General features: G+C 47.0%; 2 protein-coding genes across 6 annotated transcripts in view; one reads left to right on the top strand and one right to left on the bottom strand.

The window, feature by feature from the left end:
- Rmnd5a (required for meiotic nuclear division 5 homolog A) overlaps positions 1-4,311 on the top strand; it is a 47,836-nt gene extending 43,525 nt beyond the window's left edge. The window contains exon 10 of one of the 5 annotated variants that reach the window (XM_048352539.1): positions 1,203-4,311. The gene's annotated coding sequence lies outside the window, so the exon portion shown is untranslated. Of the gene's footprint in view, positions 1-249 lie in introns of all 5 variants that reach the window. The other 4 variants (XM_048352537.1, XM_048352536.1, XM_048352540.1 and 1 more) reach the window with 4 other exon arrangements.
- A 4,251-nt stretch (positions 4,312-8,562) lies between these two features.
- On the bottom strand, positions 8,563-14,492 carry Cd8a (CD8a molecule). The gene is made up of 6 exons (XM_048352204.1): positions 14,444-14,492; positions 13,830-14,352; positions 13,535-13,671; positions 13,247-13,357; positions 12,195-12,225; positions 8,563-8,876 (listed from the first exon to the last, which is right to left on the bottom strand). Exons 1-6 carry the CDS (start codon positions 14,490-14,492, stop codon positions 8,837-8,839), a joined length of 891 nt encoding a protein of 296 aa, XP_048208161.1. The 3' UTR covers positions 8,563-8,836.
- Positions 14,493-15,242: the final 750 nt, after the last annotated feature.

Here is a 15,242-nt window from a genome sequence, read left to right as displayed (position 1 = left end):
TGAGAAGAGAACGTTCCATTGATTGCAGCTAACCAAGGACTCCCGTGTTTATATAAGCTAACGCTCCAGAAACTCTGCCAGCATGCTAGTGTACACACTGAGGGGAGTGCTCCACATGAGTGCTACCATAGGGCTTTATTATCTGCTTGGTCTTCATTTCTGATCAAGTAAATACACCAGCAGTTGTCATTCAATGCAGGTTTTTGTACTATAATTATATGGTGATTTTTTTTTTTTTTTACTTCTTAGGAGCAGAAACAGGAATTGACCTCCCTACCATGTGTTGAATATTCCTTCTGCTTTTACTTTTCTCCTTTTCTTGATAATTGTAAGCTTGAGAGTGTTTGTGACAAAGCTTTCTTCCTTGGGGTGTGTATGTGTGTGTGTGTGTGTGTGTGTGTGTGTGTGTGTGTGTGTGTATGTGTGTGTATACATATATATGATATAATTAAATGAAAATTCTTCAGAGAAAGCTTGACAAGCTGAATTGTGGTTTGAAAACTAATTTTCATTTGTTTTGTTTTTTGTTTTTGCTTAAGGAAGAAAGCTGTGATAGATTCCAAATTTGCTTTTTGATGTTTCCCTCTGCTCCAGCTCTCCCCTCGAAATCCGCACACCTGCATTTGAGCTCTGCTTATAGCCCCAGTGGGCTGCCTGCTTAAACTCCCATCCTGAATCCATTCAGCAGGCTGGTGTGACACGTCTTCCACTAGAATTGAGTGGAAGAAGTATTATGGTTTTTCTTTTCTTTTATTGCCAAGAGGTGCTTGTTTTTAAAGTGTGTTCAATAAATGAAATACTGAAGTTAGAAGTGTTCTTAAGTTAATATATATGCTCTCTTGGTCTTGGTAGCCTCTTCTTTGAAATCTGTCTTCAGGACTTGGCTATGTGTTGCATCTGCATATCACTACAGACACAGTGTTGTGCATGTGTGTGTGGATACTGTGCACCAGCATCAAACATTGTGCATCTGGAAGGGAAGTAGCATGTTCCAGTCCTACAAAAGCAGTTACAAGACCCACCACTTTTAAGTCCTTAAAGTTAGACACTAACAACTTTTCCATAGTGCAGAATAAGTTCACTTTTGTGTTTGTTTTGTGTACTGGTCAATGACTTTGCTCTGCAGAAGTGTATCATCTCATTGACTGTGAATCTGTATATTCTTCAAGTGGCTACAGATAACGATCTTTTCTCTTGTGAGGTATCTTCATTTAGTGCACTGTCCAGAAAGAGCCATGTGTAAGAATCTTTTTCTGTATGAGAAACTACATGGAAAAGACTTCTGTGGACATAATTCTGACTTAAACTCACGAAGTTATTTCATCATGAGAAGATTGTTATATGGAAATCACCAAATACTTTCCAGCTTTTTGTTTTTTTAATCTGACATGGAACTGAACATGAACATAGGAATGCTCTGATGAATGAAAAAAGCAAGGAGAAACAGGACTTTGACATTTTAAACTACAAGTGGACTTAGATCAAGGGAAGGGGGAAAATGATAGATTTGGTGCTAAGCTCATGGGAAATCGGCAGCATTCACTGTAGCACAGCATCCTGGCTGGTTTATCCTGAAATAGTTGCCTGGGAGAGCTGGGATTTGCAGAAACCCTGCAGGTCACCCCTGTGTTACTTTCTGGTTCCTGTTGATGGTTCTGGTGTGCTGTGAAGTTAGCTAGGAATCACAATCAGCGCCACTTGGAGCACTTGTTTTGTCCAAACTCCTCTGGCCCCCAGTGATGTCTGTCTGCTTCACTGTCGGGACTTGATAAAGTCCCCCTCCCCTGATGAAGCGAAGGAAGATCCCAGACAAGTCGTTGGACTACAGGAGAAAAATTAGAGCGCCAGGCAGTCCTCAGTCTAGGGCGAAAGCTTGATTACTATATACAGTTTTTCCTTTGAATTAAATTATTGACTGTCCGTTTTTTAAACCTTTTTCTCCAAATTTAGCTTTATACATAGTTTATTCTCTCCATCTCAGACATCTATATGACATCATTGAAGCTTCATACAAGGTGTGAGCAAAAACAGACAAGCTGTAGAGCTGGTAGTCAATTTTTTTTGCTAGCAAACCCTTTGCACAGTTGGCTAAAGCCACTTTTAAGGACAAAGGCTCTGCTTTATCCCAATCCTGGTGTTAGGAATCTTATCAACAGTTTCCCGTGCAGCTCATGAAACTTTAAAGATGAACGTGCTTTATTTACCAAGCATTTGACTTTACAACTTTTTTGGTCCTGTAGTCTCACTGGGCAGAGAAAGGGCCAAAAGACATTGAAACTCTTGATCTGACAATGTATAATTATGTCTGTGACCTTTAAGTGCATGGACTTAAAATCCATAGGAGAGGAAAATGTACAGGAGGGATGGATTTGAAGAGGCCAGACCTTAACCAAAGATGCCGGAGTACAACATTGTGTCCTTTCTACTCTAGAAAATACCTTCACAGTGGTGTTAGGACCATATCTTCACTGATGCTGCGTGCATATTGGCATGTAGGGTAGTGCTGTTGGTTTCTTCCTGTCTCTCCTAGCAAGAGGCAATGATAGAGCCAAGTTAGACCAATAATGCATATTGGAAACTTTCAGAATGGTATCTTAAGCTTCTTTAAGAGCCATTTCCATTACCAGTTGTGAACAAAGGCCGTGAGATTATACTAAAACAGTAAATCTCTTATTAGCAAATCTCTAGATCTCAACTTAGCCAGCGCATCTGTTTTTTCTAGAGTATACTCTTCATAGTGGCTAAGGTTGCCTTTTGATCTTTTTATTTCCTCCTTTGCATTGTCATTGCAAATGAATTTCTGTTTTATTGATGATTATATGAGACTTCTAGTACATAAATGAACGGGTATTGGTGCCTCTTTATTTTAAAGAATTTGAAGAGCCACCTCATTCTTAGGATGTGTGTTTTGTGAGTGTGTGAGCATTTAATTGACAATAAAGTTATGAAGTACATCTTTGTTTCAATTTTCCTATAGCAGCTAAAGTACACAGAGACACTAAACCCACGCCTGTCACGTGGGGATGAGGATCCTTTGCTTCTTGTTTTTCTCCAGGTGGCCCCACAGGTTATGCAGTTCCGATTCAGTATTCTCCAATTTCTAAGTGACTTCCACCTCAATGGAGTCAGCCTTTGGGAAAAGCTAAGAACTCTTGGTTTATCTGCACAAGACGAGCTGCTGGTAGACTAACATTCGCCCTCTGGCTTTCCAGCACAACCTCCGATAACGTAGACTGACAGCCATGCCGATCGGTCTGTTTAGTCACCAGACTCAGGTTTCTTCAGGGAAGGTATGGAGGCATGGTTTGGTTCGTTTTATCACTCAGATGTAGAAAGTGAAGACACAAACCAAATACCTTTCATCACTTAACTCTATGTACATGATCTGTGGTAACACTAGAGTGCACAGAAGAAATACATAGTAAGGAACTTAAAAGGCTAGGTATTTCCTAAGCCTGTGGCAGGTTTTATGTGGTTCAGCAGTGTTTACCATAAACAGGTACAGGCTTCATGGACTTTTCGTGTTAAACTATAATTGAATAGATACCAAAAATAGAACGCCATATATTTTAATAGCAGACAAGGCAGTTCGTTTTAGGGTGAATTTCCCATAGTTGATTTTACATAACAAGAGAAACAAAAGTTTTGTTTTTTTTAAGAGTACAGTTTTAAGCTGTAGTGGGCACATGCTTCATTTCTTTCCAGTGAGGCGAAAGCAGCTGGAGCTGGCTTACGGCGCATGCTTTGTGTCTTGGTGTGGATGGGGCTGTACATGTTTTTGCCATCACTTAACCTCCTCCAGCCAGGCAGATGTGGGGTTTATTAGGATTTAGTGCCTGATCTTTTCTTTTGGGAGAGGGTGAGAGTGAATGTATAAGGGAAGGAGGAAGCAGGCAAAGGAAATGGACGTGTGTGTGAGTATGCATGTGTTTAGGAGTCCACCCTCCCCCCCACCTGTGCCTCGCAGAGACAGGTGATCGATGCGTTCCTTCATGACTGCAGTATGCATGTCTTTTCTTTTCTCCGTGTTTTCTAGACCTACACTAAAAGGATTCATCAAATCATCTTGTTCAGATGGCTCAGGATTGTATGTCTTTTGCTTATTACCCTGTGCTCTTGGGTCCTATAGTATTTCTATAATTATGTAACAAGAATAGTGTTGCACTGTATTCTATCGTATAGAGCTATATGTATGGAAAATTTTGATCAGTTTTTTTTTAAGAGATGTATCCTGTTTGCAAAGGCACAATAAAGTTGCATCTTCTAGACTATAGGCAATAAAGTTAACAATAAACCTTATTTAACACAAACCATGCTCATTTTCTTTGCTCATTTGATTTTGGAAAAGAAAGTTTAGTATATTCCAGTAGTTTCAGGGATTTCATTTAACTTTTAAAATTCTGATATGTTTAATTTATAAATTTTGGACTGATATAATAGAATTTTGGAAAATTATAAATAAGACCTGCTTTGTTAATGTGTGTATTCCTATGTAAAACACATGGCTCCTGTGTATATTTTTTAAAAATTAAAGAAATGCACATCAAAAATTGTCTTGTGGAACCAGTTTGTGTGAATGTGCCAGGTTACAGAGAGGCGTGACGGAAGGAATGGGAAGGCACCAATTGTGAAAAGAAAAAATTGCTGTGTGCATCTGCCAGGATCTTTGTGTATGGCAAGAATTTAAGAAAATCTTGAGCTGGGGGTGTGGTTCAAGAGGCCCTGAGTTCAAACTCCAGTACTACAAGAAGAAAATCCATGTCACCCTCTCCCCTTGTTCTGTGCTGCTAGTGGTGTAAGGAGTACATGACCGGGCACTCCTTGGAGTTTGCAGTGAAGAGAGATGTTTGTTTCTGGACCCCATCCTCCTGCCCAACCTATGTCCTGTCCAGAACGGTAGAGATGCTGTGCCTGGTGCCAACCGCTCGAAAGAGCTGACACGAGTTGCTGGGGAAAGGCATTCACCCCAGCGTGGCCAGGAGGAACAGAGCCCGAGTCGTCTATCTTCAGTGAGGAGATGAGGTGGTGGAGACTAAAAGTTTCTTTGTGCTCCTTTTCTGAGAGACAGACCTAACAGCTACTGAAGAAAACCATGCCCCGTGAATGCTCAACAGTGAGCCCCTGAGTCAATGTAGATGCCAGGCAGTTAGGACGGAACACAATCACAGTCCCTTCCTAATGAATTTCTCTACTGTTACTGAATAAAAATCGAAACCCTCCAGTTGAGCTACTTCCAGTTGGCTTTTTAAAAAGCACAATTTGGGTGATCACACTACTAAGCAATACAGTATTACTTCCCATTAACTTTGCTGTAGATAACACATCTGCCTTGGAGGTTGTGGTAATAGTTGCCTACATTACTTAACAGGTACCTTCAGGCCATTTCTGCTGAAAACACTGGCTTTTCGCTTGGACCTGCAGATGCTCGATGGATAACTAGAATGAGATGAGAAACCTTGACATCTCTTGTCTTCACATCTTGTCTGCCTCCTTTAACCTTTGGGTTGGATTTTACTCATTCCTGCCTATAGACATGTTGATCATCTGAAAAATGTCCAAAAATATTGTACTACAGGGTTAACTTGAGCTAGACTTGCATAGTCTTCCTCATTTTGCTCCTATAAAGGCTAATGACCTACCCGCCACTGTAACTAGAAACTAGTCCATGAAAAGAAGTGTCTGAATTGCTGAGATGTCACTGCCCACTTCCAGAAAGATGTGAATATTTCTCCCCTTTCTTGGCCTACCTTTTGCTTACCTGCAGCCCCACAGTCTTGGAGTAGAGAAGCTGATGTGTGAACAAAGCTCATCTATTGCTTGACTCCTGAATGAAAGCCCTTCTCCACAACACTCATCTCTTTGACACTGGCTTTTCTGGGTGATGAGCTGGACTGAGTCCTGTAATATCTGGGACTGTGGAGTGTTCCCTGCCTATTGGAGGCTATGTGGATCTCTCCTCGTTACATTTGGAGCTAGTGGCCCAGGTAGTACTGATGGAACTGGCTAACATCTTACCTACATATGTGGAAAAGCTATGAAGGGGGGTACTGGGGTGCTGGTGTCCCTGGGTATAATAACAGCTTTATTTGTAGTAAGGTCTTTACTTGGAGGGGGGAGGATAGGAATGAGGAAACCCAAGTTGCTGTCTTCAAAGTACATAAAAATATCATGCACTAGCAAGTATTACATGCATTCATTTGTTTCTGATGTTGTAGGAGCTGCCCTAAGAAATAAATTTGTACAAACACATGTTCCTTTGGAAAAACTTTACAAGTGGGGAAACTGAGTTACCAAGTGAAGTCACTTCCAAGAGACCATGCAGTTAATAGCAGAGCCAGAAAGCAGGCTTCGCTGTGTGGCATTCTACCACTCTGCTGCAGTTACCTTTAGTTTCCTCTGGTAAAAAGAACAACAAAACCACTTGAAGCCTACTTTGGAGGGAGTTTGCTGCCTGCCCCTGGCGGTGATGGCACTGCAGAAAATTTGCCCGTGGAAGGAGCAGCTGGTGGAAAAGGGAAAAAACTCCCTGGTCCACTGAGCAAAATTCATGGGGAATTTTCAGGACAAGGGAGGGCTCTCTTAAAAGCAGTGTTAACCGCTGGAGGGGGAAAATATTCTATGAACCTCATTGAGGCTGGCTGGCTGGATTCTTGTCAGTTAATACCGAAATCTCCACCTACTAAATAGTTTCCATACTTCTGGTGTTTCAAGGCCTAAAAGGTATGCTGTGAGCATCCTCCTATGGATTGGTAGAGTCGTTGTTTCAGGAGAGCAATTGGCAGATCAAAGTTTGGCCCCAAGGCTAGCAGGGTAAAACTTGGGTTCCCCTTCCACTCGTGGAGAGACGGCAGGCTGGATCCACGTGGTCGTCTTCCATGTGTGGCCCCCCTGCTACCTAGCACCTGATCAGAAGGTTGCAGAGAAATGCCACTCATGAGAGGAATCACTCTCCTTGGCCCAGATTCTTGGGCCTTGTCTTCTGACTACCTTCGTGTGGGATGGCGCTCCTCTTCCTTCCCAAGGAATCGGGAAGCGCCAGGCCCACCCAGGCTCAGCTGCTGCCGGAGCTTCCCACCTTGGGTCCCGTCCTGAGCCTCACCAGCTCACGCAGCCTTGTCCTCACACTCCCACTTTGTGTACTTTCTCTTGGTATGCATATTTTTACAACTGCAAAATGAAGGTTTTGTCATTAGGACATCTGTTTCTAAGCAACCAACGAGAAGGAAACTAGAAGGAAGCCATGGAAGAAAGGGTCTAATCCATTTTGATGAGTGAGATAATAGCTAAGGTCAGCATAAAGGTGGGAACTTACCTGATTGACTTTAAGTACTTACCCCAAAGAAAGAAGTTACAAAATGTTAGCAGTGTTATCAGAGAAGAAAAAAAAAAGAAACACTAGGTAATAGCTAAAAGCTAAGTAGCCCAACCAAGTAATAGAATATTATTTAGCCGTTAAAAGGATGATATAGATGTTTATTTACCAAAGCTACGTATAAAAGCATAATATAATTCTATTTTAAAATACATATATGCATGGAAAAGAAGAAGGTACAGCATAATACGATGAATTAAGAGCTACCAGTTGGGGGTGGGGGGGAACAGAGAAAATGAGAGAAGAGGTGACATTGTTCAAAGAGAAATGTACTTGCCTGACTTATGTAACTGTCACCCCTCTGTACATCACCCTTACAATAACAACCAAAAAAATTCCAGGGGTATTGCTTTACTTGTTATTTTCTTCAGCAAGAACACACCACTCGTATAATACTATAAAAGAGGAAGTTCGGAGGTCGCAGATTTGACCCTCAGCCTTCCCCCGGGAATCTGTTCTAAATCCTTCTCACTTGTCACCCTGGCTGGGGGGCTATCAGGAAATGTGCCCATAGCTCCCCGACAGTTCTGCCTGGGATTGAAAAGTATAAAACCTCATCAGTGCCCCAGGACCGTGTTCTAGTCTGGAATCTCACATTTGATAGGACTTTTTGTTCACCTTTACTAATGTTCACATTAGACTCATTAAGTTTCACCCTCTGCCATTTAAGAACTGGGAGGCTGATGGTAACTCCCTAGGTATTTTACTAGGGTCTTCCTTTGGCGATGGAGGGGTTTATTTTCTAGGATTGAGTCACCCTTTCACTTTACTGTAGGAATTTGTGCTGCCTCTGGAATTTCACACTTGAATATAAAAAGGTCAGCTGTTGTTTAGTAACATAGAGTCCTGTCAAAGGTAGATGTTCTCTCATCTTTACTGCTTTAGCTCCCCGGGCTCGGAGCCCAGTACTGAGTAGATCACAGGTGCAGAAGAAATAGTTGTTCCCTTGAGACACAAGCATCTCCTCCCCCCGGCCCCCAGGTACTGCCTCTGGAAGAGAGACTTAAATGATGTGGAGAAAAGAGCCTCAAGCTGTCGGAGAAGGGGGTCTTCCAGCTCAGGTTACCCCCCCCCCCCCGCCAACTTACTGCTGTGTCCAAGCCACTTCTATCTCTGGGCTCCAGCTTCTTCTGTAAGCTGGATGAGGAAGAGGTTTTGACCAGATGGGTACTGACATGACCTTTGGTTCTCGGGGCAGCTCTGCTGTGCTGCCCCATTGTGTGTATGCTACACGCTGTGACTCTTGGGGTGCACCATAGACATTACAGGGTTTGGTTTTGTGTCAAAGTAACTAGATAAAGTAACTGTGCCTAACCTGCTCCACGCTGATATAATGAGAATGAATGCATAGGAAGGAAGGCTGGAAAAACGGAAAAGAGAAGTTGCTGTCTTGCAAGAAGAGGTCTCAGTTCGATGTCGTGTAGTGGCTATTGCGCAGTCCTGGTGCCAAGGTAGATGCATCTGTCAGAAGGGCTGGGCTTTGCCTCCTTGCCTCACCACGGGCCTGAAAGGAAGGCAGAGGATCGTCATTGTAGCAGGAGCCCCTTCAAAGCAGCAGCCATCCCTGACGCGCCCCCCAAACCCTCAGCCTCCGAACCCTTTGAGGACATGTTCCGGGGGCACCAGCGTGGGACAGTGTACGTGACCATCACAGCCCTGACAAGTGTTTCACTGCATGGTCTTTTTGAGAGTCCACACAGCTATTTCAGGGGGTCTGCACTGGGCAGGAGAGGGTAGAGAATGTGCCCACGAGCACACGACGAGCAGGTGCCTGACCCAGAATATGAGCTCCATCTGGCTTCTAGTCTTTGACGAGGTCCCCAGGGTGGTAAGAGAATGAAGCTGATAATCTGAGCCATCAGCTGACCTGATTCTCAGCCCTGAAGGATGAGAAGTAGAGGAGCGTGTGGTCGATCGCCATCAGCCAAGCAGAGCTGCTCGAACTGAAAGTCCTTCACAACCAATACTCGTGCTCATGTTGACTTAGTGACTTCTCATAGGCCCATCTGTCCTGGTGCCATGTGGACACACCACATCATCCCCCCAGACCCCCATCATCATTGAGTGTATTAACCCGGGAGGGTAATTTCCTCAAGTGTCTAACCTGCATGGCTGTGTGTTTGGGGGCAAAATTTAATTTCGAATTTTTCTGAAAAAGTTTTCAGAAAAGTTAAAGAATCTTCTTACAAAAGCAACCAAGTGCACTGCTCCAATGAATGAAAATGCTAAGAATCCTTCCAGATTAGGGTGTTTATTTCTTTCCTAGTTCACTTAGAACATGTGCATTGAACATTCGTTACATTTTTCATTGTTTCAAATAATGATGTGCGCAATGATGAGTTTAAATTCTTGCAAGTAGCAAGAAGTAGAAAATGAAAACCCTAAGTATAAAATCTGAATTTTTTTTTTTTTTTTTTTTGCCAGTCCTGGGCCTTGGACTCAGAGCCTGAGCACTGTCCCTGGCTTCCTTTTGCTCAAGGCTAGCACTCTGCCACTTGAGCCACAGCGCCACTTCTGGCCATTTTCTGTAGATGTGGTGCTGGGGAATCGAACCCAGGGCTTCATGTATATGAGGCAAGCACTCTTGCCACTAGGCCATATTCCCAGCCCCTGAAATATTTTCTTTTCTTTTTTTTTTTTTTTGGCCAGTCCTGGGCCTTGGACTCAGGGCCTGAGCACTGTCCCTGGCTTCTTCCCGCTCAAGGCTAGCACTCTACCACTTGAGCCACAGCGCCGCTTCTGGCCGTTTTCTGTATATGTGGTGCTGGGGAATCTGAAATATTTTCATTTACTGAAAAGTATTGGGGCATATAGCAGGTAATCCTTAACATTCACACATACCCCCAGCTTAGCTCCATAACCAAGAGAAGTGACTTGAGCTTTAGATACAAATTGCAACTCTGCTATTTTTGGTATCATGGCCTTGGACAAATCACTAAATGCCCTCAACCTTGGTTTCCTCATCTGTAAAAAAGGAGGATTATGAAACTTGAAATTAAAAATATATATATATTTTTCCCTCACACCCCAGGGGGACTAGTTCCAGAATCCCCTTACCCTTGGATACCCAAATCTCTGGAGTCCTTTATATAAAATGACATTGCATTTGCATATGATCTATGCACATTCTCTCTACCCTTTAGATCCTCTCTAGATGATGATATAATACCTAATATGGTGTTAGCGAGGTGCAAATCATTGATATAGTGTATTGTCTAGAGAATAATGACAAGAAAGAAGTCTACATATATTAAGTACAGACACGGTCTTTTAAAAATGTCCTCCATCCAAGATTGGTTGAGTCGGCAAATGCAGAACTAATGGATTTGCAGGGCTGACTGTATAAATTAAGTAACTAGTACATTTCAGGCTTTCGTCAAATTGTTTGGTTTTGAGAGTGTGAAGCACCTGAAATGTCTCTGCCACTTCAGGTGGATTTATTCATCTCAAAGCTGTGATCTATGAGTTTAGACCTTGGTATCTCCTGTTGCTCTGGGGATTAAAAGGAGATCGTAGTGCAACCCCAGTGTCAGGCTAGCACAGTGCCTGTTAGATGTTTCCTAACCTAAGACCAAAGCAGAGGGGCTGGGGATATGGCCTAGTGGTAAAGTGCTTGCCTCATATACATGAAGCCCTGGGTTCGATTCCTCAGCACCACATATACAGAAAAAAGCCAGAAGTGGTGCTGTGGCTCAAGAGGTAGAGTGCTAGCAAGCCTTGAGCAAAAAGAAGCCAGGGACAGTGCTCAGGCCCTGAGTCCAAGCCCCAGGACTGGCAACAAAAACAAAACAACAACAAGACCTAAGCGGAGTGGAGACCAAGGCCTCTTTCACAGGTTGTTATTTACTTATTTTTCAAACATTTCAGAATGACTGGGCCGGAACTGGGTGAGGCAGTTACTTGTGCTACCAGAGAGCCAACTGCTCCTGCCTCGGAGCCCCTTTTCCTCGTGTGCCTGGCAGCAAATCAAGACTGCATTCGAAGGAAATTAGGCCATTATTTATCTTGTTTATGTAATGAAGTGTGACTTGTCTTGAAATACTAGACTAGCCAAAGAAACGGGAGGGGAGTCTTTAAAAAAAAAAAAAAAAGATACCCAGAAAGAACCCCTCCAAACACAAAGGCACAATGCCTGTGTGCTTCTGATCATATAAAATAATACTTATCAAAATGAACTCCAGGAAATGGAAACAAGAAGTTTCTTTTTTCCTTTGTTACTGCTTTCTTTTCTTTTTTTGGTCTTGTTTGCTTGTTTATCTGTCTTTGGGAGGGTAAGATGGGGGACACAAAAATGGAGGCACAAAGGGTGAACAAATGAAGCAGTGGTACTCACTAGCCACTCTGTTGAAAATGAGCTATACAACTTGTGGGTGGCGATGGGAGGGAAAACTGGGAGACAGCAAAGGAAGGGGTGACATTGTCCAAAAAGAAATGTATGTATTATGTGACTCATGTAGCTGTACTCTCTCTGTATATCACCTTTATAAAAAGTATTGAAGAAAGAAAAAGAAAAAGAAAGGACTCCTCAAATACTTGGACCAGCATGAGTGGAGGAAGCTCTCAGATGGCTATTCTGGAAGGTGGGCCAGACCAGAAGAATTACTGACGTCCCTCTCCTCTCCTCACCAGCCTCCCTTTTTCAGTGCCGCCATGCTGACAGCCTTCTGCCTCGCCTCCTTCTGGGGCTCGCTGCCTCTGTGCCCTGGACCCTCATCCCCTCTCCACTGCTGTACCCTCTCTGAGAATGGTGCCCGTCATATGCAGCTGGGTAGCCAGGACCAGGACTGCCCGGGTGAGCAGGCTCAGGGTTAGAAAGACTCACCTGGGACATTTGCAAACACGCCTTCTGTTTCCTGGATAAGAAAAAGAGAAGGGTGGAAATGAGTGCCCTTCTCAGAGTTTCCAAATGTTGTTTCTTTTCTTTTTCTATTTCTTTGGGGATAATTTGTGGGGTTTTTTTTTTGGGGGGGGGTGCCAGTCTGGGGCTTGAGCTTAAGGTCTGGGTGCTGTCCCTGAGCATTTTTGTTTAAGGCTAGTGCTCTACCACTTGAACCACAGCTCCACTTCAGTCTTTCTAGTGGTTAATTGGAGATGAGAGTCTCACAGACCTTCCTTCCAGGCTGGCTTCCAACTAAGATCCTCAGATCTCAGATCTCCAGGGTAGCTAGGATTATAGGTGTGAGCCACCAGTGCCTGGCTATTTCTTAATTTCTTTTAGGCAAGATTTCCCTATGTATCCCAAGCTAGTCTCCATCTCCTGACCCTCCTGCCTTAGTGCTTGGATTCCAGGAATGCAACACCAGCCCAGTTGAAGAATTATAATCCTCACTCTTGAGAACAGAGGTAGGATCATCTGCTTCCTTAGGAATAAACACACACACACACACACACACACACACACACACACACACACACACACACACACACACACACACACACACACACACCCCACAACACAACATGGGCAAGGCAGATCTGGAGGAACTGAGGATTTTGCAGAGCTGATGCGATCCCAAGCGACGTGGAGCGATCGTGGAGAAAGGGTCAAAGGCAAACCTCAAACCAGTCTTGGTTTTGAGCCAGCCCTATGGGCCCAGCTAGCCGCCCCTGCCGGCTTGTGTTTTGCACACTGCATGGGCGCTGCGCTCGCCAGCTGCGCGGCTCGGCTTTTCGTGATGGAGTTCGCAGGCTCTGCCGCGGCTCAGCTCGGGCTCTGTCTTCCCGACGCTTCGTGGGGGGCGGGAAAGCTTTTCCTCCCTCCTCTCCAGGGAGGACATGGACGGTGCCTGGTCCCGAGATGCAGCTCAGAGTGCCTCCCTCCCCACACACCCAAAGGAACATCGACCCCCGTGGCGTCCCAGCGCGCGGACTCACGGTGGCAGCAGGCGACAGTGACGAGCAGCGACAGGAGAAGGAGGCCGCAGATCCCGGCCAGGGGCGCCCAGATGTGCGCGTGGCAGGCGAAGTCCAGCCTCCGGGCGTCCGCTGGCAACACCGCAGGCGGCATTTAGGGGCCCGGCTGGGGCGGCCAGTCCTGTCCCCCCCCCCACCATTCCAAGCCCTCCTTTCCGCCCTGAACTCGGGGAGGGGCCGTCCCCCCACCATGTCCACGATCGAGGCTCCCCCCTGGCGCGGGACCTCCGATGCCCAAGGCTGCCTCACCTGCGCCTCCAGCTCTGGGCCCGCAGATCTCGGGGCGCGCGGACACGGGGTGCCACGTGGACGTGGCGGGGGGCGCGGATGTGGGCGGTCGCGGCGCTGGCTTCGCTGCTGGGTCAACAGGGTGGGGGGCGGCCAGGCTGGGGGTTGTGGATGCACCAGTACCCCCCACCCCCAATTCCTCGCTCAGCGCCCCATCTTGGTGTGCGCTCCCTCCCGCCCGGGGCCCGGGGAGAAGGGACCCCTTGGGTGTGCGCGCTGACCGCTCCCCCCCACCCCCCGCGGGCCACGCGCGGACGTGGGCATCCCACTGACCAGCGTGCCCCGGGACCGCACCAGCACCCCCAAATGGAGCCGGGATCGCCGAGCCTGCTCCCCATCCAGGACCCGGGAGCGCGTCTGAGTGGGTCTCCCCGCCCCCACCATGGGCGCAGAGGGGAGCCGCCACCCCGCGCCCGGACCTGGCAGGAAGACGGGCACGAAGGGGCTGAAGAAGGCCGAGCCGTTGTGCAGGAACGAGCAGAAGTAGTAGCCTTGGTCCTCCGCGAGGAACCCGCGCACCGTCAGCGAGAACCCGGTCCCGACTAGGGCCCCCGAGAACCGCGCGCTCCGCCCCGGCGCCCAGCGGCCTCTCGGGGACGAGGCCGACAGGTAGGTGATGAAGGCGGGCACGGCGCCGTCGCCCGGCGGCTGGAAGAGCCAGGAGCCGCCGGAGGGCCCGTGCTTCCCGGCCGCCTCGCAGCCCAGCTCCACCGTCCCGCCCAGCGCCACCGCCGCCGGCCGCCGCGGCCTTCGGAACGGCGTCGATCCTCCCGCGGCGTCTGAAGGGCGCAGGTCGCCAAGTTGAGTCACCAGCTCACCGCCTGGTCCCCTTCCCTCCCTTCCCACCCCTCGGGGAGGTCTCGAACTCACGGAGCAGCAGAGTCAGGGGCAGAAGCCAGGGGGTCACCGGTGGTGCCATGGCGCGCTCCCCGGGGGGCGCTGCTTAGAATGACTTGGATGTGGGGGGAAGCACCCCGGACCCTGTGGGGTGTGGACGGGGTGGGGGCGGGAGAGGCTGAGCTCTTGGGCAGGCGTTGGAAGGATGTGGCGTCACCAGAAGCTCCCACCCAGGGGAGAGTCGCCCTCCTTCTCTGGGTTGTCACCTGGCAGCCCAGTGAGGGGCCTGGAGACTCCGATGGGCCTTGGTAGAGCGGCTGAGGGGCCTTGGAAGATGGGAAAAAGCGCTTAAAAAATGGCCTGTGAGAGTGGTAGAAATCCAGAGAGGATAGCTCAAGAAAGCAGGGAGTGTTGGGCGCTGGTTCCAAGTTAGTCTGGGCAGGAAAGTCTGTAAGACTCTTACCTGCAATAAACCACCCAAACCCTGGGAGTGGAGCTATGGCTCAAGTGGTAGAGCTCTGGCTTTGAGCAAAGGAAGCTCAGGGACAGCACCCAGGTCCTGAGTTCAAGGCCTAGGACTGGGAAGAAGAGGAAGAGGAGGAGGAAGAGGAGGAGAGGAAGAGAGGGAGGAAGCCTGAAATCCTAGCTACTCAGAAGGCTGAGATCCGAGGATCAGGGTTCAAAGACAGCCAGAGCAGGAAAGTATTTGAGACTCTTATCTCCCATCATTAACCACCAAAAAGCCAGAAGTGAAGCTGTGGTCCAAGTAGTAGGATGATAGCCCTGAATTCAAGTAGTGGCAGACAGAGGGTGGGGAGAAGAGAGAGAGTGT

Source organism: Perognathus longimembris, chromosome 8 (assembly GCF_023159225.1).
Source record: "Perognathus longimembris pacificus isolate PPM17 chromosome 8, ASM2315922v1, whole genome shotgun sequence".
Classification (NCBI taxonomy): Eukaryota; Metazoa; Chordata; class Mammalia; order Rodentia; family Heteromyidae; genus Perognathus; species Perognathus longimembris.
This window is presented reverse-complemented; position numbering and strand designations above follow the sequence as displayed.

Excerpts from the sequence above, each read along its gene's own strand:
- Cd8a (XM_048352204.1), bottom strand. The coding sequence starts at position 14,492 with ATGGCACCACCGGTGACCCCCTGGCTTCTGCCCCTGACTCTGCTGCTC. Across the intron at positions 13,672-13,829 it reads CTGGTCAGTGGGATGCCCAC|CCTGGCCGCCCCCCACCCTG; the intron begins GTCCGCGCGTGG and ends CACAACCCCCAG. Across the intron at positions 8,877-12,194 it reads CGTGTTTGCAAATGTCCCAG|GCCCGTGGTGAGGCAAGGAG; the intron begins GTGAGTCTTTCT and ends CCTTCCTTTCAG.